The following is a 22,574-nucleotide window of genomic DNA, read 5'->3' as shown; positions in this document are numbered from 1 at the left end:
AGTCAATGTATCGCAGGTATAGTATGGCGAAAATACCGGATGGTGAGTACATACGACCTACGCGGGCATGGGCTTATACGCTGACACCAAAATTGTGCTATTGAAAAGTACCAAGGAAGTGAGACGTACAACTCTGTCTGTAGCTCGGCGAGCAGATAGACATTGGCCTGTCTACATGCACATCAGACATTTGCTCACAGCAAGACAGTTTCATCACCTCTTTCGGCTTGGAACGGCTCCAGTCTGTCCTTCGGGCTCTCCCGTCTCGGGGTTGACGCGCCTAGCCGTCCACCATTCACCCTCTCCGGCATTGAGCAAGTAGAGGATATCACCGTGGCGGAAGCTGAGTCCTTCCCCTTGTCCACACCCAATGTCTACATTCTTATCATAGTCAAACAAGGCCCTGTGCAGACAAACACACACACACACACACACACACACACACACACACAACCGCAGGCATGAGTGAAGGAGCGGTGCACAGAAGCGCAGAAGTGGGTGGAGAAGAATAACACCGCCATCAACATCAAACAAACTCTTCCTAGATTACAAGCAGGGGATTGAGTGCACTGGCAAAGATCTCAGCAAGTCCCTGTTTCACTCCAAGACAACAGTGGCTGTGTTCGATTATGCACTTGAATCGATTCATGAATCGATTCGCATGCATTCAAGTCGTTCGATTTTTATGTTATGAGCCGTGGAATCGATTCAGAACCCATTCACTCTATTCACATGGGGTGATGTGAATAGCGCGAATCGATTCGTGAATCGATTCGCGTGCATAATCGAACACACTCACTGTCACAGCAAGTTGTGCAAAAGTACCAGCTTTGAATGCTCTAAGACCTGCTACTTGGACACCAGCAGCCCTGATCTCACCGGACATGAGAGCTACGCTGCTTCGTAGGAGAAGTGCGTGCTGCACCAGCTGCATTCTGCGATGCCTTCTCCCTGAGCTCCTGGAGGCGCTGCTCAAATCGTCCGTACTCTGAACAAGGCAATAGCATTAATTTACACCAGCAGTACACCCGTCGAATTTATTAATTTTTTATTTTTAGCAGCACAGCAGTACAAACCAGAATCATCAGAGCCAAGATGGTGTTTCATGTCCAAAGGCAAGTCACTAGTAATGCTGGCAGGTGAAATTCATTCACTGACACATTAGCTGCACCCCCGAGCCAAGCAGTCCTTGACGCCCTGCAGCTCGTCAGGCGAAATAGCACGTCATAGTACATTTGAGATCAGCGGGAAGAAGATGACGAAGTCCACTAATTTAGTATCTGTGCACACGAATCTGCTGTGTGTGTGACTCTGTGTGTCAGCTATGATAACATCTTCTGTGGTTCCATGCCTAGCATGTACGTCTGAACCATCCTGCAAAGTTTGAATGACGTAGGTTGAGCGATAGCTCCGCGAAACATACTTTTTGAAATTCTCTTCATAGTATATCTTCCACCATTGAAATTTCGAATTTCTTCAAAAAAAGTGCTGAGAGGGGTGGCTTGCAACCTCGATATGGCTTGTTCCAGGCATGCTTTGGAGCCATCTTCTGTTGAAGTAGTGGCGGGGATCTGCCCTGCAACTGCTACAACAACAAATGATTCGATCTAAGAAAGGGTGAGACCGCGAATCTCGGTTGAATATTGAGTATTTCAAGCCTTTTCACGACGAAGATGGAGTTCTTTTTGGAGATGGACGTCGCGGCAAAGGACATGGTGTCCGACTTCTGGCGTCTGATGAAGCCAGGGATCATTTGTACAGTCAGGTCGGCAGCCTAACCGTCGGTAAGCTTGTGTTTGGATCCCGTTCTGCTCGATGTGGTAGATCACAAACAATTTGATATCGCACAAATTGATCTCAGCATTGTGCGTACGGTATTTTATATTCAGAAAATCCCAAAGTGTCTCTGTGTGGCCGTCCTATGCCACGAGAAACTCCAATCAGGCTGCTATGTCCTTTGCCCTCCTGATTGAATGTCCACTTCGTTTGAACAACGAACACAACAATCGAGGACGGCTTTGCAATGAAAAATACAGCTATACTGGAGCTGAAAAAAGAAAGAAAAAAACGTGCTCAGGATGAGAATTGAGTACACCCATACAGGTGAAACGCAAATTTTTGTGAAAAATGGGTGTCGCCGACTGACCAGTAATTTCGCCTGACGGTGCAACCCAGGTCAGGTCAAGTGTCCACCATGCTATTCGCTGCATGCACAGTTCCCTCAATCGTAGGGTCAGATCCTTCTGGTCCGGCAGCACTCTACATCACTGGACATACACTGTATTACAGGGGAGTAGCTTAGGAGAAAGTCCTTCCACTTTCCTCCCGGCATTGTCTTGAATGCTTGGTATTGAAAGAAGGGCAAGTCAATTTGGCGGGAAAAGCCTAGCTAAAGTGTAGCAAACAGCTACCTTTCTTGTTAAAAAAAGGTTCGACCCAAAATTGAATTCAGTGATAGTCACAAGTGTACTGCCAGCCATCAGTCTCACTTTACCAGTCACTCAGGTCCAACACTGACAGGATTCCATAGCAAGACATCATAGCTATTATTAGAATCCCATGGAGGTGAACACCGATTGACCTCACCTTCGGGGCGATACGCCACGACCAGGCCCACTGTTTTACCACTGCCCTTCAATGCCTGAGCTGCCGACTCGTGACTAGCATCTGTGAGATTTGTGCTGTTCACCTGCAGAGCAACACATATGCATGTTGGGCGAACAATGCACAATGAGTGGCATTGATTATTAGTAGCTGTACACTTGTAACGCTAACGTTACTTTTCGGTAGGTAGTCATCGATCCATCAAACCGGCCAATTTCGAGACGATCAAGGGGGATACGAGAAATGCATGTAATGATGCACATGCTCACACGTACAGGGTCACTTCACACATGACCAGACAGGGAAGCCATGTTGGCTCCAATTCTCCACACGAGCAGTATATTCACAAGTAGCCTGCCTACTCAAACTGTACCTACCTCCAGAATTTGATCTCCTCTCTTCAGCTGCCCACTCAGGTCCGCCACGCCACCAGCCAGAATGAAGCTGATGTAGATTCCTTCGCCTCCTTCTCCGCCTACAATATTGAATCCTAGGCCCTTGTCTCCCTTCTGTAGCGTAACCTTGCGGGCGTCGCTGAAGAAAAAAAACAAGCATCAGACAACAAACATACTAAGTGCAATTCTTATCTCAGGAATTGAGAAGAGATCCGGGCAGGCCCGAAGCACATAACATACATTTGAACTAGAGGGATTGCCATAATGTCTGACAGTGACCTAGCCAAAGCTGGCTTTGGCCGGCTGCAGTCACCCACTTGAGGTCACACATGTAGACTGTAGTGCACTGCACGAGTACAACCCCCATATCCTAGTACAGTGCAGTACAGTACTGCAGTACAGTACAGTACGTAGCACTGGCTACTCAAGCTCAAATGCACTTGAGTATGCACTTGAGTACGTCAGTAAAACAGTTGGGGGGGGGGGGGGGGAGATGTCCTATCTAGGACATCGCACTCTGAATGAGTCTGATTGGTTACCTGTCCCAGAGTTGTCATGGAAGCGTCTGTCATGGAAGCGTCGGTCGCGCACACGCGATGAAAAGAAGTGCTGCATGAGCATTTCTGAATGTATGTGGAGGATGCACAATCGTAATGGCGATGGATTTCTTTCCGAATTGGTCAAGTTGGAGGGAATAGGCGGAGAATATCAGACATTGGCGGGGATTGAGGTAGAGTAAATTCGATTCGCCATCGAATACCCGACCGAACGGCCGTTTTCGTTTGGGGATTTCACGTGGGGTTTCTCGTAGCCACGCGGCGCTTCTTTGGAAACGATTGGTTCTACTTTTGAATGTTTTGCCTTTGGAATGTTTCTTTGCGCCCAGTGCGTTCATTTCGCCCCAAACCTGGCCATGCAGAGGAGGAAGACGAGGCAGCAGGCGCTAGGCCCGTAAATTACTGCCTGGAAGATATTATTTGGCCAAAGCTTGCTGTTGGCGTTTTTGATTTCTTGGATACGACAGCTCTTGGCTAAAACTGGACCTTGGACGGTCTTTCTTGGATATCAACCCAGGACGTGGTGGTCATGGACGTATCGCCATCGCTTTCAGCCAGATCGTTCTGCTGCCTGAAACCAATGGCGAAAGTAAAAACTTTATCGCAGCAGCAGCTACTGCTCTGCTGAAAGTGCGAACACAAATTGCTTCGCCAATCCTCTTGTGCACTTGCAATTTTCAATGCGACCAAAACGATTCGCTTGCCAGTTCCTTTGTCCAGGCGTACTCCACAACGAGGAAAACAAAATTCGTGAAGGCAAGAGGCAAAATACGAATCTCGACTCGCTTGAGGCAAGCCGCCAGGAGAACGACAACTATTACTTTTGAGACGAAAGGCCTTCGTCGCGTTTGTTTTGAGTGCGACATGTTCATCTTCCTCGGACGCGACACAAAGTTTTGAGTCGCGTGTCACGATTACTATGGGAACAGCATAGTATGTATGCTGGGGCATGCTGGGTTCCGTGATGTCCTATCTAGGACATCTCCAGGACTGGTAAAATGTAACAGGTCGGGTCATGGTTCCGAGCTGCTTCCGGTGGTGTACATAGCTGTGACACTGACAGCTACAGACTCTGGACTGTCATATCGTGGGCCATTCGTGGCTAGGCTGGGTCTTGTCAGATGACCAATGTACACTGCAGACATGACGTTGGTGAACACATGATCCATGCTCATGTAGCTGTTTGCTTCTTTTTTCATATTTTGTTAATTTACCTATAATCACATTGTCACAACTGCCTGATGAATGTCCATAACTGGACGAAGCGAAATGAGATGCAAGCTGCAATGAAAGATTTGTAGTGGTGTGTGTGTGTCTGTGTGGATATGTGACTGATGGCGGGGGTCTGGGGGCTGTGCCCCCAGAACGATGCATTTTCACTAGAACGTTGGCCGGCTGGCATAAAATCCTGGCTAGACCTCTGTGTCACATGTTGTTATAAATAAAATAAAATAAAAAGGAAGAAAAAAGACGGGGCAGTCTCTTGGAGGATTTCTCCACGATATCGAGAGTTGTGTGTGGCCATACGATTGTCCGCAGATTGGGTGATTGTCAATACAGTCATGTAGATGATGCATTGTGTAGCATGCTCAACATCAGTAACGTAGGTACTGTGTGGACACTAAAACTTTATATTCCCTCAGGTGGAATGAAACATTCGGAGAAGAGCACTGGGCAATCAGGCAGTCATACCGAAGCTTTTCACGTTACTGTTGACATTACCAGATGCTGCCGCATACATGATGTACATACCTTGGATGTCCCGGTGAGCCAGGCTGACGAGCCTGCACGAGCAACAAGTAAAGTGAGTGAACTTGTGTAAGAGTAGGTAGCAAAACAAACCCCAAACTAACAACATTCATTATTTTCTTCTACAGGTCTACCCTCATTAGTACGACATTGGTTACAAGACCAACGTCAATAGTAGACAACGATCCAAAATCCCCTGACGCCTGAAGTGCGTACATACAAGTCCGGATAGTACTTAAAGTAGATACTACTCGAATATAAGACAAAGAATTTGAAACCCCCGGGGTTGTCTACCAAAGAGGGCAGACCTCCACAGTGGCCGGAACGCATTACCTTTCTGCTACCAATGATTCGCCTTCGGACTCGTTATCTTATGCTGGGCAATACATTTATATACGTGCATTCACTTCTACACTCTACTGCTCATGTTCAAGTGAGGCTACTTACAGGAGATGCAACACCTGGAGAAGAAGGGGTGACAAAGTTGAGCGGATCCCCGTCGGGCTTTTCCACGGTTAGATACGTCGTGCCGGACGCTCTCTGAAGAGATTGAACGGCCTCGGCATGAGTGACGTCGTGAAGGGCAGTGTCGTTCACCTGGCAAACAACACACATTCACCACACAGCACAAGTAGTAAATCCTTTGTCCTAGTACCATCATGACTGCTACTAGTACCATCATGACTGCTACTAGTACCATCATGACTGCTACTAGTACCGGTATGTGGGACTAGCGTTACTCTTGGTTATACAAGTAGTCCGAGTTGAGGAAAACGCCAGACAACGCTTAAATACAGGACAACCACTCGGGTAGATGACATCTCCACCGAAATGCATTTTACCTTAAGCAGCTTGTCATTGGCCAGCAAAGAGCCTTCAACCTCCGCAACACCACCGGGAATAACCTTTGTAACGTAGATGCCATTGTCACCCTCCACATGCTGATTTCCAATACCGCCAGCAATGCTGAAACCGAGACCTGAAGCACAAATGAAGATCATAGCCAATCGTACACGCACCCATCATCTGACAGGGCATTTTGAACTTGCAAATTAATGTGTTGCACGTCATAGTGGCGCATGCAGACCACAAATATGCAGGACAAGGTGGGGGGGGGGGGGGGGGGCTGCTGCAGATCACGTTCCTGGTAACCTCCAACACATCAATGCCATGCATTCAGAAGCAAGTCGAGGTGTGCAGCTTGATCGTGCAGGCTGAGCGAACACTACAAGCACGCACCACTCAGCTGCGAATCTGTTGCTATCAACACTTCGCCCTTGTTCTCACATCCCCGCCGATCCCTGTCCTGAACGATTCACATATCCATCTGATAGTCACACACGCATATCACAGTCTCTTACCTCTGGAGCCCTTCTCCAGGACGATCACCTTCACCCGTGAGGGTGGTGTCTGTCGTCCAGGCGACATGACAGGCACAGGACTAACTCCCGCAGGAGATTTCTGTTCGGGCGAGGAAACGACGGCCACCGCAACATGGTCAGGAGAATCGTGGCCAGGTGAAGCTACTCCGCCACGCGGCCTCCGGATGCGCTGTCGACACACACACACACACACACACACACACACACACACACACACACACACACACACACACACACACACACACACACACATACACACACGATACACACACGATACACACACATGATGATATAAGGAAAAACCGTACTTTCTCTGATAAGGGTATGCCTCTACTAAGGACACACCTCCACTACGGGCACATGGCATACATGTACATATGCATACAGAAAAGAGAAGTACGGCAGTCTCTGATAAAAGTACACCTGGAAGGGCGGCAGTTTCTGATAAAAGTACACCTGTCTTGTTCGATAGAAAACTTACAAGTTTCAAGTACTGTACACATATGGCCACATACATGTACTTATTAGAGGGAATGTAGTACATGAAGAAGGCTAGAGTATCCTTGGTGAAATGGCCAAACACATGCACACATTGAAGTTCATGCAGAAATGTGTGTAGGCACATGACATAGTATCAAACCAAGCCACTTGATTACATAGAACTGCTTATGCAAGTAGGCACACATACCCACAACTCCTCCTCCCCCCCCCCCCCCCCTTCCGGCTCATAGAAACGCCCCTCTATAGCTATCCAGTCAATCCTTCAATGAACCTTATTCAATCAAATGCATGCATACACACAGCAGCCGCACATGATTCAGACCAGAGTTGACACTTACCAGTACGACAGTGTTGGTTGAATCCTTCAGTGCCTGTACAGCGTCAGAATGTTTCACTAGTTCCAGCACGGTGTCGTTCACTTGCAAAATAATGTCATCGGCTCTGCACCGCCACCAACACAACCATGCATGCATGTCACACAGTGAGCGAACATGAGAACAAATACACACACACATATACACACACGTTCACACACACACACACGTTCACACACACACACACGTTCACACACACACACACACGTTCACACACACACACACACACGCACACACACACACACACGTTCACACACACACGTTCACACACACACACACACACACGTTCACACACACGTTCACACACGCACGCACGCACGCACGCACGCACGCACGCACGCACGCACGCACGCACGCACGCACGCACACACACACACACACACACACACACACACACACACACACACACACACACACAATGCTATCTACTCTGATGGCAACAGCAGACTACAGTTGCACAGCACTTATGCAGATACTTTTGGTTAGGGACCGAGAAAAATGTGTCCGGGTATCCGGATTGTCTGGATAATTGACTCTGTAAACGCAAATGGTAATTTCCATACCCCCCCCCCCCCCCCCAACACACACACACACACACACACACACACACACACACCACCTAAATGTTTAAAAAAAATTAAATAGACAACATTTAGATGACCGGGCTGAAACTAGCCAAAGGTAGCCCAATCCAACCACAGTTCATTGACTAGACAACTCCCGTGCTGGAGAAACGAGCCAAGAACAGATGCATCATCACTCACTCTTAGAAACTATGTGATTCCTCACCTAAGACGGCCATCCTCCTTTGCGACGCCGTTCGGCAAGACCTTGGTACAGTACACCCGATTGTCATTCGGCCTGTGTTGGTTGTCGATTCCACCAGCAATACTGAATCCCAGACCCTTGCCCGGCTTCTTGTTCAGAACGATGACCGTTTCCTCAAACTCTTCCTCGACCGGCGATGATGGCTGAACCTGGATAGTAGCGCCGACAACACAAGAGAGGACATATTTTAATAGCAGCTCGGGTGCTGCTAAACAATACCTGTAAGTACTGTCTTGGACAACTGTAAGCTATGGAATACAACGAGAAAGCCAATCTAACACTTCAACGGGTGAAATTTCTTCATTAGTACAACAGCTCGAGTTGTTTTTATATCTAAGGTTGTTCCCGCAAGGTTGCACTTTTACATGCAACAGACAGGCAGCCTTCGTAGTTGCAAAAGTAGATGCGTGAAAGCAGGGAGTAAAAACAAAGTTTGTACGTTTGTACGACGGCCTGGTGAGAGTACGATACCAGGTAAATGCAGGAAAGTTGCCTTTGACAGGGTCTGCACCCTGCCGGAAAGGATAGGGCAGCTTTTCAGGCTTCCCGCCAGATATTGGTAGTTGTCTTGGAAACCTCTATATCCAAACGTGCCCTATAAGCCAATCTGTGCCTAGTGTGAATAGGCACTAACACACAATCTCATGTTAACGTACGGATTTGGGGTAATCGTAAAATTCGATACTCGGTAATACACACTGAAGTAACATGTTGAACTTTCACGGTACCCTGAGTAGGAGACTTGGGGATCTGGTTAGACATGCTCAATGGTGTTAGGGGTACAGACAGTCACGAATGCAGTCAGTCTGACACGCATCGTGCACTTCACATACTTCTGTGACTTGGAAGTCAGCTGGGTCGGCTCTGTCTGCATGCTCGATGGATTGCTTCCGTACCTGTGCCGGCTCATCTTCCTCCGTGGCAGGAGGCGGTGGAACAGGAGGAGCATCGTCCTGAAGCATGGCAAGGCGAAAGTGACACAACAACGAAGAGCAACATCAGATGTATGAGTTAGCCACGACTCATGAGAGCAATAAAGGAGAGACTTTTTTTCATACATTTTTCCATTTAAAATGTGTTGCGTTCCTGTGTTTCCTTCCTGTTCTCACATTTTTTTTAGCTCGAATAAAGATATGTCAAGTAAAGGAGAGAAAGTACTTATAACTCAATGTACATCACCTGTAACTGGCACTGGGTAAAAGACAATGACCAATTACCAATGCCGGTGCTTACACAGTGCAGCAGTGTTCAACAACAGCAGCAGCACCGCTGCCTTGGGTGTTGAAACACGTAGTGGACTGGGAATGCATCAATGCACGCAATAAGCTCAAGGTTCCACTCTTACTTCTCTGCCGTTGGTCAAGGCAGCCGAGTCAGCTGTGCTGGTGCTGCCCGACGAACTCTTGTTGCGATCACTGCCGGGCATGGGTGACTGTTTCTCCCACCGCATGGCCATGGCCAACGCCTCTTGCGTCTTCGTCCTGGACGCTTTGTCATCGTCCATAAGTGTGGCATCGTAAAAGTCTTGGATGTCTACACACAACACAATGCAGGACCAGCATGTATACAATCATATACATGTCAAAGCCAGTACTCACAAAAAGCATGGAAAATGGGAAAAAGGTGTCACGGTTGACACACACACCTGCCCAACTGTTGATTACATATGGGCCTCAACCAGCGAAAACAGCCCTTAGGGTCAACATTTTCAAAATTCCTTTTTGGTTAGAAATTTGTTGAATCATATCTACTGAAGGACCTCAGCCAAGAAAAAGTTCAATATTCCGATTCTAAACGGGTGTATACACCAATATACAAGATGTACTCCAAATTGGTGCAATGTATGTATACGATGTATGTGTACAATGAATATTCATCATTCGAAGGTGAGTGGGCAGCTTGAATACTTTTGAAATAGTGCAGTAAGCAGCTATAATGACAAAGAATAGCTGATGAGTGCGGAGAAATGATCGACATATTCGCAGCTGCATCCTGCGTGGAGTCGTTCCGCAATCTCGTCTTCCATTTCTTCCTCCGCAGCTGAAGACACGACGTCGCTGCCGTCACTAGCCCCAGACTCAGAATTTATCTCAGGTGACGACTCCTCATCTTCCGACTCTGACGAGTCATCGGCCACCTTGAGCCGCATCGCAGCAGGAGATGACGGCTGCGATTCCGCCTCGCTGTCGACATGCGGATGTCGGAACCAAAGAACGTCTCATCCTTATTCTGAACTTCAGCGGCTACTTCAGCATCCACTCCCGGATCCCCACCAGGCTCGAGCTAGCTGTAGACAATGACTGCCGTGTGTGCGCTGCGAACAGCTCTGGCGTCCGCATCCATCGCAGCAAGATCAAGGAACACTGGAGTCGCCACTCGACACCACTTCATCTAACTTCAAAATAAATTACTTCAAGCAAGGAGTTCAAGAAGTCGTCGCGCTGTTCGCAGCGCGATCAAAACAATTGTTGAACGTCACAAATCAACCTTTTTCTCGAAAAAATTACGAAATCTCTAAGGGTCGTTTTCGCTGATTGCGGCTCAGATACAGACTTATTATTATTATTATGTGCTTGTTCGCGTAGACATCAGCATGGCCTGCAGCTGCATTAATGGGCATGCAAATCATGCAAACCAGCCAAAAATGTTCGCATAAGCCACTTCGAATAGATACAAAAGACCATATACAGACTTACTGGGGCGATTACATGTACAGACTTGCTGGGGTGGGGTGTGGTACAAAACAACAGCAGCAAGTAGGCGTGTACGCATACCGTGATTTTTCGAGGTTCAGGCACCTGCCCATTGCTTATCTGTTTACTCAATCAATCAGGGGGGCCCTTGCAAACAATTGAATAAGCCACGACGGTAAGAGAGAACAGAGAATACAAAAGTGGTTGAAACATGTTTTGAGTCTGCGTATTCGAGTCCCTGCAAATGTGTCAGCCCGGATGATCACACATGACTGAGTTCCGTGAGTCTGTACAGAAATTGGATCGGAAAATGTCCACGGACACATCTGAAAATATGCGTGCATCGAGCATGGCATCATAGGCATGACGTCAATAAGTCGAAACTCTGTCGGGCGACATGGCGGCACTATGAGCGGGACACTCCTGAGAGCTGTACGTTCTCGGGTGCTGTGTACTCTCGGAGCTATGCGCTCTTGGGTGCTGTGCACTCTTGGATGCTATGTGCTTTCTGAGCTACAGCCGTCGCCAGAAAAATCCGGCCAATGCTGAGACCATGGATACCGTCAGTGGTACGGTACACATTTACGGCGTGTGTGTGTGGCATGGTACTTCATAGCATGTGAGTATGTCCCTGACAGCTAGCATAGCATTGGTCGGATTTTTCGTCAGGCAGTCGGCGACACGCATTTTTCACAAAATTAAATTATTTGCATTTCACCTGCTGGGAGAGTATGCGTGTACTCGAGTCTCATCCCGAGCACGTTTTTTTCTTCGTTTTTTCAGCTCCAGTATAGCTGTATTTTTCATTGCAAAGCCGTCCTCGATTGTTGTGTTCGTTGTTCAAACGAAGTGGACATTCAATCATATAGGCAGAGGACATGGGAGCCTGATTGGAGTTTCTCGTGGCATAGGACGGCCACACAGAGACACTTTGGGATTTTCTGAATATAAAATACCGTACGCACGATGCTGAGATCAATTTGTGCGATACCAAATTGTTTGTGATCTACCACATCGAGCAGAAGGGGATCCAACCACAAGCTTACCGACGGTTAGGCTGCCAATCTGACTGGACAAATGATCCCTGGCTTCACCAGACGCCAGAAGTCGGACACCATGTCCTTTGCCGCGACGTCCATCTCCAAAAAGAACTCCATCTTCGTCGTGAAAAGGCTTGAAATACTCAATATTCAACCGAGATTCGCGAACTCGCGCTTTCTCGGATCGATTAAATTCCTGTTGGAACAGTTGCAGGGCAGCTTTCCGCCACTGTTTCAACAGGCGGTGGCTCCAAAGCATGCCTGGAACAAGCCATATCGAGGTTGCAAGCCACCCCTCTCAGCAAAAAATTCGAAGAAATTCGAAATTTCAATGGTGGAAGATATACTATGAAGAGAATTTCAAAAAGTATGTTTCGCGGAGCGATCGCTCCACCTACGTCATTCAAACTTTGCAGGATGGTTCAGACGTACATGCTAGGCATGGAACCACAGGAGATGATATCATAGCTGACACACAGAGTCACACACACAGCAGATTCGTGTGCACAGATACTAAATTAGTGGACGTCGTCATATTCTTCCCGCTGATCTCAAATGTCCTATGACGTGCTATTTCGCCTGACGTGGCAAAGACTGTACATGTACTCTTGGAGCTCTTGGTAGTGGATAGAGCCATCAATGAGAAATAGTAGCTCTGGGCTCTTCCATCTATAAAAATACAGTTGGAATATTCTAATGTGACAACCATTGCTTTTAATAATTGGCTATGGGTAGTGACCATCATCAACCAATAGACCCACTGAGAACCACGCAAACAAAGCTCAATGGACTGGTGCCCTCTGGGCTCAAGGTTATCTTTATGAGACCAAGGACCCTTCCCCAGCCTGTGGCGCAGGGCAGTGCAAATATAGCGTGGGTGATGTCATATGTGAGATAATGGCACGACACTGCTGAGGATAGCTTTGAGAATACAATGTAATGGTCTTTAGCCAGCCCTGAGCAGACCCCCACACCCATCCATTGCATTTCACCTGGCAAGGCTTGGTCACAAATTGGTGTTGGCTTTCTTGATAAAGGCTTGCATATCTGTACTTCATGACATAGAACAACCCTCCTATCATGATTCATAGCACATTCATTCCCCATCAGGCAGAAGACTTGAGATAGATCCTGGATCCTGGATCAAGACATCTGAACAATTTGAAATACACCCTGTGACGTGAATGTTGACTGTCCTAGTAAGTGGATCAGGGAGGTACTATGCTAATGTAGTAATGACCGTATGATCGCCACACACAGAGCGGACAGACGAAGTACTATAGAGGTTATGCGAAAGGATCACGTGCAGGCGGCGTGTAGGCGGCCAAAGCGGCCGCGCTCCGCAGGGGTGGCAAAAGAGATGAAAAGTTCAAAAGAAGTACATGTGCCTGGAATAATTTCACGAAGGAAATTTCCTGTATCGCTGCTACGTTCCTCTTCTGTTCTTTACAAAGGACTATTGTACGAACGCTGAATCAGTGGCCATGACTTCTCCCAAGTTTTCAAAAGTGTATGACGAGTTAGATGACTCCAGCAAATGCCGGTACCGTGAAAAGCTCGAGCGCGTTGCACCAGACTCGAGTGATCCTTACCTGCCCAGAAGTATTTTTTTAGGGGAAGATAAATTTCCACTTGTGGACTATCCCGATATTTACAATTTCTTGGTCAACGCGCCCAGCCCCTACACCAAGGAGCAGCTCAAGGCCTACAAGAGCTTGGAAGGCTACAAATACCTTGTCAGTGGCTGGGTCGGCGATGTTCGTGCGTTTCCAGCGTCTGAATCTGACACATGTGACAGCAAGTTTGTCATCGCCAAAGTCCGCCATTCCCAGTCAGTTTCCGGCACCCATCTGCAACCCTGGATTGCTGCGCAAAACGACGGTAGCGTGATTTGTGCACACTGCACCTGCATGGCTGGTCTTGGTGAGTCTTGTTCTCACGTTGCTGCACTGTTGTTCAGCCTGTATTCTAGAACGCAGCTGATTCAGAACACAGGAAGCACTTCATTGCCGTGCCAATGGTCAACTCCTTCAATGAAGGAGGTGGAGTATGCCAGGATTCGTGACATAAACTTCACTGCACCCGACACTAAACAGCATGGGAGCAAGCGCCGTAGGTCGGAGGAGAAGGTCCCTGCTGATATTAAGCAACCCTCCAGTGCTGAGCTGGGTGAACTATATGGAAATTTATGTCAAGCCGGTAAACCGTCATTACTCTCCCTTGTTCCCGGGTTCTGCGATAGGTACGTACCTTCCAAGCCCGAGGGATATCCACCCATTTTGGATTTATTGTACGAACCAGACATGCTGGATGCTAGTTTTGGGGACCTGCTCGTTCGTTGCGAGGCAGTATTTCCAGCGGTCTGTGTTTCAGAGGAGGAAGCACGCGCTGTGGAACAGGCTACGCGGAACCAGGCCGATTCCAAGGCCTGGTTTGAATTTCGCGCCGGCCGGATCACAGCTTCAAAGTTGAAGTCTGCTGTTCGCACGGATATTAGCCAGCCCTCTGCGTCCTTAGTCCGCTCTGTGTGTTACCCTGAGGCACACAAGTTTCGTAGCAAAGCCACACAATGGGGATGTGATCACGAGCAGAAGGCAATTGACAACTATAGTGAACATGCCAGTGCAACACATCAGAAGGTTGAAGTACTGCCCAGTGGCTTTGTAATTCATCCGGACTATCCATATCTTGGCGCTACTCCCGACTCCCTTGTGCAGTGCTCCTGCTGTGGCAACGGCGTGGTGGAAGTGAAGTGCCCGTACGGGTGCCGAGACAGTAGCCTGCATGATGCTGCCGATTCAGGGAAGTTCTGTCTAGTAAAGTCCGGCGGAGCACTCCATCTTAAGCAAGACCACATGTACTACTACCAAGTACAGCTACAGATGCTGGTGTGTAAGGTGCAGTACTGTGACTTTGTTGTGTGGAATGAAGGTCAGCTGTTTGTGGAGCGTATCTGTGCAGACACAGATTTCATCCGTGAAGCGGTAGCAGGTGCCAAGAAATTCTTCCAGTGTGCTGTTCTCCCAGAGCTTGTTGGGAAATGGTTCACTAAGACGTTCTCCACTCTTCCTGCCGATGCGTCTTCAGCGGCTACATCAGCCTCGGAACCACTTGGTGCTGCCAGTACAACATCTACTGCGGATCAAGAACGCCCTCCGGAGTTTTGCTACTGCAAGTCTGTGAAGGCTGGCGAGGTACTGCGATGTTCCAACAACGATTGCAGTATTCGTTTGTTCCACATGGCTTGTTTGCAGCTGAAGAGTAAGCCAAAGCGCAAGAACTGGACCTGCCCGGAGTGTCGCAAGATTAAATCTGCCACTAAATAATGATATGCATGTACAATTACAGTGGTAGCGACTTCGGCGACAAGTTTATAGGAATGTTGGTCGCTAAGCACAATGTTCGTCAGCCTACTCAAGCTCAACTGCATGAGGGGTGAATTCCCCGAAACACTGTGTATTGAGCAGGGAGTGGTGCTTTCTTGCAGGTTTGCCGGAAGGAGGGCTCGAGGGACTTCTTCTCTGCTCTAGATGGCAGTTGTGAGTCAGTCAAGTGTCTGGATGGAAGTCGTGAGTTTGTCAAGTTTCTAAATGGCAGTCGTGAGTCAGTCAAATGTCCAGTCAAGGCGGCAGGAAAGCTCGACCTCTAGTATGGGGTGCAACCAACTTTCCATGTACATAGTCATTTTTGTCGTAGCATTTGTAAATCCAAGTCTCAAGCATTTGAGAAGTGATTATATTCATGGAGCCTGCTATTCTGGTATTTCTAGAGTTGCATTTTCAACTTGTTCTGCTGTGCCTTCCACGGTACTTGCTGTTGCACTTGCCACGTGTGTGCATACAATCGGTGGCTGGGCTTTCACAACGATTTCCGTTACCTTTCTTGTATTTCTTTGCTTGCATGTATCTCTGAAGGACCATAATGCTGATTCGTATTTGTGGGTCCCAGGACATGCGTGAAGACCACTCACTGCTTATGCATGTGAGCAGAGGAACTCCATCATTACACATCAAACACTTCGCTCTTTACGTCTCTTCCGGGTGATGTTGGCATAAGTTGAGTTGTTCTTTGGTGCTGGGCATACTACATCTGATGGTACATCGCACACTACCCAGCACCCTAAGTTGGGTTTCAGGGCTATTCATATTATATTGTGTTGTCCCTATTTGGACCACGAGTCATTATATTGATGCAACAAGAAACGCAGGCATGTCGTGAGTGATGATAGAAGCCATTATTATTACTATTATTGTAAGTCTGTTGGTGTTGCCATGACCAAGCAAGCTTGGCTAGCCAGACAAAAGAAACTAGAAACAAGCGAGGTCAATGAGGTGAACACATGCGCATGCAACTGCAGAATAGGTAAAACAGAAATATAATTGCCGGTATATCCAGACAGTCCAAAAAGCACAAGGGGTTAATAATATAGCAATCATTACAGCTGACAAAGCGGCATGATGTAATTTACTCGAAAGGTACGACGGACTCACAACAGTTGCACAGAGCACAGCAGACGGTGACAACCTTGTCAATGAATGCACATGATGTAGCTTTATCGTCATGCATGAGGAAAGCAATGGGCAAAGTGCCAGAGAGGATCGTGTATTTCTGGCGAAGCATTCCAATCACTCGCTCCACATGGATACGGACGCGTGACACTTGTCGAGCACTGTCCAATTTCAGCCTGGAGAGTTGCTTCTTCCCCTTCGTAAATGGGGGCATCACCAACTCTGCGCAGAACATGCCAACGCTGTCTTCAACAGTGAAACCACGGTCAGCCAGCACCTGGTCACCCGGATTTAGGTGACTAAGCAGACCGCAGTGCTCTGTGATGAACTTGTCTGAGGCTCTCCCGCCCCATGCATGCGAAATAAATGTAATGACACCTTGTGGCGCTACGCCAATCAAAAACTTTGCAGTGTTATGGCTTTTATAGTGAGAGTACGTTTGAGCTCTTGCCATCAGATCAGAAGGTCGTTCACAAAAAACTTCAAAGCAGTCAATAATGACAGCACAGCCCGGGAAATGCTTACGAAATTCAAGTGGCAGAGTTTTGCGTAGTTCGTCTCTTTCCGGCCATTTGACAAGTGGTCCCAGCATCACATGCATCACCCGGATCCAGCGCTGGAAAATCCGGCACACGGTCGACTGGTGAATGCCGAATCTGTACGCCAAGTCTTGGTCCCGACAATTCAGCCGAAGCTTCATGAGAACAATCAAGAACTGCTGGAAGAGAGAGAGCGTGTGGCGGTGGTGCTGTGGAACTCTCTTCCTCACGTGTTCAAATATGCCCATCATGGTCCCAAAAGACTGCAAACCAGTGTAGAAGAGCACCTTCGCGTTGTCTTTCTCAAACGACTCGATTGACAAGGTGTCACCTTGTCCTGGAGCGTGTGGCATCCGTTTGCTTTCCAGGACCAAACAGTTGTTTGTCTCCTCCAGCCGCGTCAAGTGCTCCATATCCATGTCAGTCTGCGATGAGACACTGGAGACTGCTACAGGATCAGACTCTACCTCTGCACCATAGGCACCAGGCAAATCTGCCATTGCCTCTGTGAAGTCATTCCCGGAGGCGTCCACTTTCACTGGTGTCTGCGTCTTGCTCTCCTCGAACGTCAGCTTCCGCTTCGCTCGGCGTTCATATGCCACCAAATCCCTCTCCGCTTTACGCTTTACAGGAGTCCTGACATGTTCAAAAAGTTTCGGAACGTAAGCGGGAGATAGTGGATCGTTGCTCTTCTCTGCGCCTACGAAATGGTCTGAACAGATCCTGCTACTGTCAGTTGGCTTCCAATTCTCTCGTCTCATAGCCGCAACCCATAGTTTGCGCCGCTCGTCCGCTACAGGAAACTTGTAAAACTTCACAGCCGTTCCAGGATCGGCACGATTGCTACATCCGACGGCTGCACAACTCTTCGGCATGTTGAAGGCTAAAAACTTCAGCAAGCGAGACACCAGCGGAAATCAAAATAAAAGTGAGGAACGATATGTCGACAACCAACAACAAATTTTACTTTTCCTCTCAAAGACTAGTAAAAAATAGTTCAAGCAGAAACGACTTCATTTTGCCACCCCTGCCACTCGCAGCCGCCTTGGCGCTCCTCGTGACGTCATTCGCATAACCTCTATAGTAATGCTCTAGTCTGGCGTTGGAAGTCACTACAATCATGTACTGTAGTGCCTTGGTGGTGACAGCACCACAACTGTAACGACGTAGAGACTGCATGAGTACGGTCTACATTAATCATAATCACTGAAGATCCCGTGCCACCCACCCATGCATAACTACTTTAGTAGTAATAATAGTACTAGCTGCCACGAGGACAACTGAGAGATCCTTGTCTCAAGTAATTTTTCGAATGGCATGCACCAAGGAGCTATCACTCCGAGTACTATTCGATGCGGGAACAAAACCATGTGGATGTTTCTTATCGACACCAGTTCGCAATGGTCATGGTGTGTGCAGCTCGTTGGCGACTCTGCAGGTGCGATAGTGGAGAGAAGACGGCAGGATTGTCAAGGCCAGTGGAAACGAAACGCAGCGATGCACATCATTACTCGATGTGTGCTTCACTGGGCCCGACCGAAAACACGACCTGCCCTGGCCGGGCTGCAGTCAGCACAACCTCTAACTCGAAGCGAATGCCAGTAGCATTGGCTGTGCCGTTGGCAGTAATGCGAGAGTGACACGCCATACCCTCGACTAGGCGGATTAGTTATAATCTGCGTGCCTGTACGCCGGCCCGATATCGCTCTCGAGCGGTTTCTATTGGCTTCAATACCTAAACCTCGACCAGAAATACCAGTGCCAAGTCGCAGCAAGGCAACGCAACACATCGATAGATTGTTCAAGCATTCGTACGACACACTGTGTCCATTAGAACGACAGAATAGTGATATCGATGTGGAGTACGCAACACAGGCACTCGATACAACCACACTCACAGTGGTGAAACACCTAGAGCGAACTCTACAATCATACTGTTCGTCAACGCTCCAAGCAGACACAGGACCCATGAAATGAATGGCAAACCGAAAAGCAGCCACCCAACGATGCAACGTTTCGTGGACAGAAATACTTATCGCAGGAAAGCGAACGACCGGTGACAGGGAAAGTTCACTAGGCCCAGGCATGCAACGGTTGCGGCGTGCATCACATTATTAGTCATACAGAACTAACAACATCACGCGGCCACAGAGATTTTTCCTCAATCTCCTCGAAACTATTTCCTCCGCTTTCTCACGAATGCACTGTGCGGAAAGAACTGCTTCCGGACAGAGCCAGTGCAATGCACTCTGCCAGGTGTATCATACATACGTTCAACGACGCAGCACACCGGGAGACTGTAACAAGACATAGGGTTACAACAACGCCACAGCAACTCACACACAACGCTCATAGTTATTTCCACCATATCAGCAAGGGCCATAGGTACTAGGTACATACCGAAACAAGACGGGGGTGGCAACGACCTAGCGCGCCCAGCAGATTCGCTGTTGCGCCACACTGTGCGCTACAAATGACTAGGTAGTGGGCATGTAGGTTTGTGACACTAGCGTTAGGTAAAAGCCAGTAACCTACCTAGCAGTGCTTGGAAGAGGCGACTGCGAAAGATTCGGATGATTCTCTCAATGGCCGTTCGCAAAGGCTTGTCGTTGGAATCCTTGAGCTGCGCATGGTACTCCTCCAACAGCTCCAAAGCGCGATGCGCATCGGCTATTTGGCCAAATAAACGCACACATAAGTGGTCAAAACAGAAGCACACGCACACAGGCACAGTGTCACAGAGCAAGCACACGTGCAGTCAAATAATTCGAGCAAGTTGCGATAGGTACAGCGTCCCTGAACAACCTCTTCCGCTGCTTTCAAACTCTGCAAGAGTGCAGGACTGGAGTTGGCTGTTTCAGCCTAAATGTAAGAGAGCAGTCACTGCACTCACCGTTTTTTCGTGGTGGCATGGCGCTGGACAACGCAAGCCGCGCAAACGCTCCAGACGTCTACTGCTCGCTCTTCCTTCGTTCCTTCCTTCCGCAGCTCGACTACTGAACAGATGAAAACGTCTGCAAACAAAAAATTATTTCACTAGCGCCGTCGATCTCGATGCACGCACATGTGCAAGCAAGCGGTACCGTTCTGACGGTTTGAAAACGAATCGGTTTTGGACTTCACGGTTGTAGTGTGTGTAGTCTGTAGCATGCAGTGACCAGTATACTGGTATGTAGTGCACAGTCTGTGCAGTGTAGACTGTAGTGTCTTGTTCGCAGTGCCAGTGTCAGTAGTGATGCCCATCCAAACTATGCTATTATGGACTCGTAGGTCTAGATCAGATGTACGGGCTCTCTACTCGATCTACTCTCTACTCTAGACTAGAGTGTAGAGAGTACTAGACTCTACAGTCTAGTCTGAGTCTAGACTAGAGAGTACTGAGTAGGAGAGAGTAGAGTTTTGTAGTCTACAATGTAGACTACAAAACTCTACTCTCTCCTACTCTATGCCAGGCTCAACGATGACTCTTTCACTAGTTTCAGAGTCTTTGCTACTGCAACGTCATTGCTGATAATGCTATGACAGAGAGTCTGTGTTACTAGTCCGGGAGCTGAAATCTGTAGGATGCTTTTTATTTTCGGGGTATGCCACTTCAGAGGGAGGACTTGAAACTTCGCACAGAGGTAGGCAAGGGTCTCTAGAGGACGATTTGAGAACTTGGCCGTCCCGAAGCTGTGCAGCAATGCCGGTGCAAGGAGGTTTGTTCGCTCGTCGAACACTATTTCGTTGCCGTGATTTCACAGTTTTTGCGCCATTCAGCGCTTGAAAAATGGGGAAATCAGCGGGTTTCGCTGACGTAACCAGACATTTTCATGCGAATGACTCAATTGTGCTAGATTTTCAAGAGAAACACAAAGAAACACGAAGCGAAACGCAAAGTCACACCGTCGATGAAGCATTTTTCATTCTGTTTGTATAATTGTGTCGTTCTGAGTTCTGAAGACAAACATACAGTAGCTGGTTCGTCGTCGGAGGACATGACTGGTGTTCCTGAGATTGTCGTGCGTAACGGCTAAATGACTTGCCACTTGACCCTGATGTCGACAGGCAGGTCTCGTAGGAACTGTCCGTCTCCATCGAGGTGACTCTTGATTGTTTTTACCAATAGTGTTTTGTAGATTGATCCTCACTACAAACAAGAGTACTCCTGCTACAAACGATTTCATGCTAGTCAATGAGCGGACTGACAACGTGTGTTAAAGGTGGTAAGGTACACACCATGGCAGCTGCCTTGAACGGAATCTTTGATTATACCAGTGAACGTAGAAATGCATGACTTATCTTGAATAACGTCTCTTTGAATCATTGTTTTGTTGAAGTTTCGGATGCTGCACAATGACATGCGCGTACGTGGAAGCATTCACATTGTAGAAGATCATGGGATGATTATTTCCCTACTTCACTCAGTCCTTTGTGTGGTAAATTGAGTAGTAGTAGACGTAGTATATTAATTTTAGGAATTTCCGCAAACGCAATCAGTAAATGTGGCGGTAACATGTAGAATATAATCATTTTAAAACTACAGCTACGGTGCATCATATTTATGTGAACAAAGGCTGAATGCAGATATGTAAACAGTGTCTTGGACGCGATATGCATCGGCACCGCATACATCCAGGCAAGACGATGTAGCGCAATATCTGTGTTGAACGGTTTTTGATCCCTTCATCATGGAGAACAGTATCCATTCTTCATCCGGTTTGCGATCCTCTGCTCTGTGCTGCCAACGACGTCCACTTGTTGCTCACATGTGTAGTGCTGCTGAGCGGGTTGCAACATTCGGACATGCATCGGCGAGTACCGTAAAAGTCCGTAATAAGGCCCTGGGCGGAAGCGTTAGCGACGGTCCAGAACATGGGCGCTAATGATTGGGTTGTCACATTCGGACATGCACCAGCAAGTATAGTACAGGGTTGGGGTGACCCGTTGCACTAGAAGCATCCAGTGCTGTAACCTTTGCGATGTTTGCAGCTATGCAGAGCAGTTATCTCCTGGGTTCCGACTGCTGCTCCGTGGAGATGATAGTAGGGCACTAGACAGCGGCTTTGTAAATTGCCATTCTGGAATGCTACCTCAGAGCAGCCGATGATGGTGACGTTCTTGCACAGCATGTTGTTGGTACCACAATCACAGCAAGTTCACTGGTGATGATTAACTTCTGGCCGCGTGTTGCATGTTTCTGAGATTCGTAGATAATGACGCGCGCGTGCATGAGTGTGTGTGTTTATATGTATGTATGCATGTGAGCATCGGCATGTGCGCATCCATGTGTGTGTGTGCGGGCGCGCGCGTGTGTCGTGCACATGTACACGTGTATGAGCGTGTGTGTGTGAGCATTTGCATGTGCGCATCCACCTGTGTGTGCGCGCACGCGTGTGTCGTGCACATGTACATGTGTATGCGT

At 48.0% G+C, this 22,574-nt stretch overlaps 1 protein-coding gene across 1 annotated transcript in view; it reads right to left on the bottom strand.

Annotated features, from left to right (window-relative positions):
• LOC135809684 (disks large 1 tumor suppressor protein-like) overlaps positions 1 to 20,259 on the bottom strand; it is a 28,363-nt gene extending 8,104 nt beyond the window's left edge. Inside the window, exons 1-14 of the mRNA XM_065323093.1 lie at positions 20,064 to 20,259; positions 19,706 to 19,840; positions 9,736 to 9,923; positions 9,224 to 9,343; positions 8,352 to 8,539; positions 7,527 to 7,629; positions 6,667 to 6,856; positions 6,148 to 6,284; positions 5,753 to 5,902; positions 5,309 to 5,340; positions 2,982 to 3,138; positions 2,587 to 2,689; positions 880 to 988; positions 218 to 403 (exon numbers count right to left, since the gene is read on the bottom strand). Coding sequence (XP_065179165.1) covers positions 218 to 403; positions 880 to 988; positions 2,587 to 2,689; positions 2,982 to 3,138; positions 5,309 to 5,340; positions 5,753 to 5,902; positions 6,148 to 6,284; positions 6,667 to 6,856; positions 7,527 to 7,629; positions 8,352 to 8,539; positions 9,224 to 9,343; positions 9,736 to 9,923; positions 19,706 to 19,840; positions 20,064 to 20,082 — 1,817 coding nt within the window. The 5' untranslated portion in view covers positions 20,083 to 20,259. The remainder of the gene's footprint in view (positions 1 to 217; positions 404 to 879; positions 989 to 2,586; positions 2,690 to 2,981; positions 3,139 to 5,308; positions 5,341 to 5,752; positions 5,903 to 6,147; positions 6,285 to 6,666; positions 6,857 to 7,526; positions 7,630 to 8,351; positions 8,540 to 9,223; positions 9,344 to 9,735; positions 9,924 to 19,705; positions 19,841 to 20,063) is intronic.
• Between the last annotated feature and the right edge of the window lie 2,315 nt (positions 20,260 to 22,574).

Source organism: Sycon ciliatum, chromosome 2, assembly GCF_964019385.1.
Source record: "Sycon ciliatum chromosome 2, ocSycCili1.1, whole genome shotgun sequence".
NCBI classification, from domain to species: Eukaryota; Metazoa; Porifera; class Calcarea; order Leucosolenida; family Sycettidae; genus Sycon; species Sycon ciliatum.
This window is presented reverse-complemented; position numbering and strand designations above follow the sequence as displayed.